Consider the following 1,420-nt stretch of genomic DNA (forward strand, 5'->3'; position numbering starts at 1 on the left):
AGTGTGTGTGTGTGTGTGTGTGTGTGTAGGAGTGTCTGTGTGTATGCATGTTTGTATGTATATGTGTATCTGTGCTTTTGTTTTTGCTTTAGGGATCCTTTTTTTTTTTTAAACAACTCCTACATACCTCAGAGCTGCCTGACTGGCGAAGTAGTAGACCTGGTTATAGTCCACCCTCCTCTGAGACTCCAGCACGAAGCGTTGCCCGGCCCTGTATGCGCGGATGACCGCGGCGCCTGTGATGGACTCACTGAAGTGGACATAGATGGGGGACCGGGCGATCGACTCGATACGCTTCAGTTGTCGTGATGTGCGGACGTAATAGCTCTGAGGAGAGAGAACAATTAATGAAGAACAATTGGTAAAGAACAATTAGTAAAGAACAATCAAAAAGAACAATTAGTACAGCACAATTAATAAAGAACAAAATAATAAAGAACAATTAATGAAGAACAATTGATAAAAAACTATAAGTAAAAAAATTAATAAAGAACAATTAATGAAGAACAATTGATAAAGAACAATTAGTAAAAAAACAATCAAAAAGAACAATTAGTACAGAACAATTAATAAAGAAAAATTAATGAAGAACAATTAGTAAAGAAAAGCAATTGATAAAGAACAATTGATAAAGAACAATTAGTAAAGAACAACCAAAAAGAACAATTAGTACAGAACAATTAATACAGAACAATTAATAAAGAACAATTAGTAAAGAAAGAACAATTCATAAAGAACAATTGATAAAGAGCAATTGATAAAGAACAATTGATAAAGAACAATAAAAAAGAACAATTAGTACAGAACAATTAATAAAGAACAATTGATAAAGAATATTTTATAAAGAATAATTGATAAAGAACAATTAATAAGACCAATTAGTAAAAAAAAAAAAAAAACAATTAGTAAAGAACGGTTAATTAATTTGTTTTGTTCACTTCTGTTAGTTGAAAGGCAAGAAGTTGCTTCTTTTTTTTAGATAGAGGTGGTTTTTAGCATCGCACCGAGACAATGCTAAACATTTAGAAAGTTGAAGTTTTTGTTTTTTTCTTATTGTCGTTTTGTGTGTTGTTGTTATTGTTGCTGGTGCTGCTGCTGCTGTTGTTGTTGTTGTTGTTGTTGTTGTTGTTATTGTTGTTGTTGTTGTTGATGATGTTGTTGTTGTTGTTGTTGTTATTCTATGTAGGTGTTTTTTTCCATTATTCAAACAATTTAGGAAAAGGCTTCCGACCCTCTCTTAAACCCCTGACCCTCTTGCCCCATGACCTCCTTTTATCCCCTTTCATCCCTGACCCCTGACCCCTGACCCCCCTGACCTGTATGAGCACGTAGAGAATGACCAATGGCACGAGGACGACGGCGAAGAGCGGGGTTTGAAACAGGACCACCCCCTGACCCTCCCCCCTGACCCCTTCCCCCT

At 35.6% G+C, this 1,420-nt stretch overlaps 1 protein-coding gene across 1 annotated transcript in view; it reads right to left on the bottom strand.

Moving 5' to 3' along the window:
• The window catches only part of LOC101856948 (canalicular multispecific organic anion transporter 1-like), a 41,715-nt gene that overhangs the window by 5,996 nt on the left and 34,299 nt on the right, over window positions 1-1,420 (bottom strand). Inside the window, exon 16 of the mRNA XM_035973434.1 lies at window positions 115-327. Within this exon, the coding sequence (XP_035829327.1) occupies window positions 115-327 (213 nt within the window). The remainder of the gene's footprint in view (window positions 1-114; window positions 328-1,420) is intronic.

This window comes from Aplysia californica, unplaced genomic scaffold, assembly GCF_000002075.1.
Source record: "Aplysia californica isolate F4 #8 unplaced genomic scaffold, AplCal3.0 scaffold01224, whole genome shotgun sequence".
NCBI lineage: Eukaryota > Metazoa > Mollusca > Gastropoda > Aplysiida > Aplysiidae > Aplysia > Aplysia californica.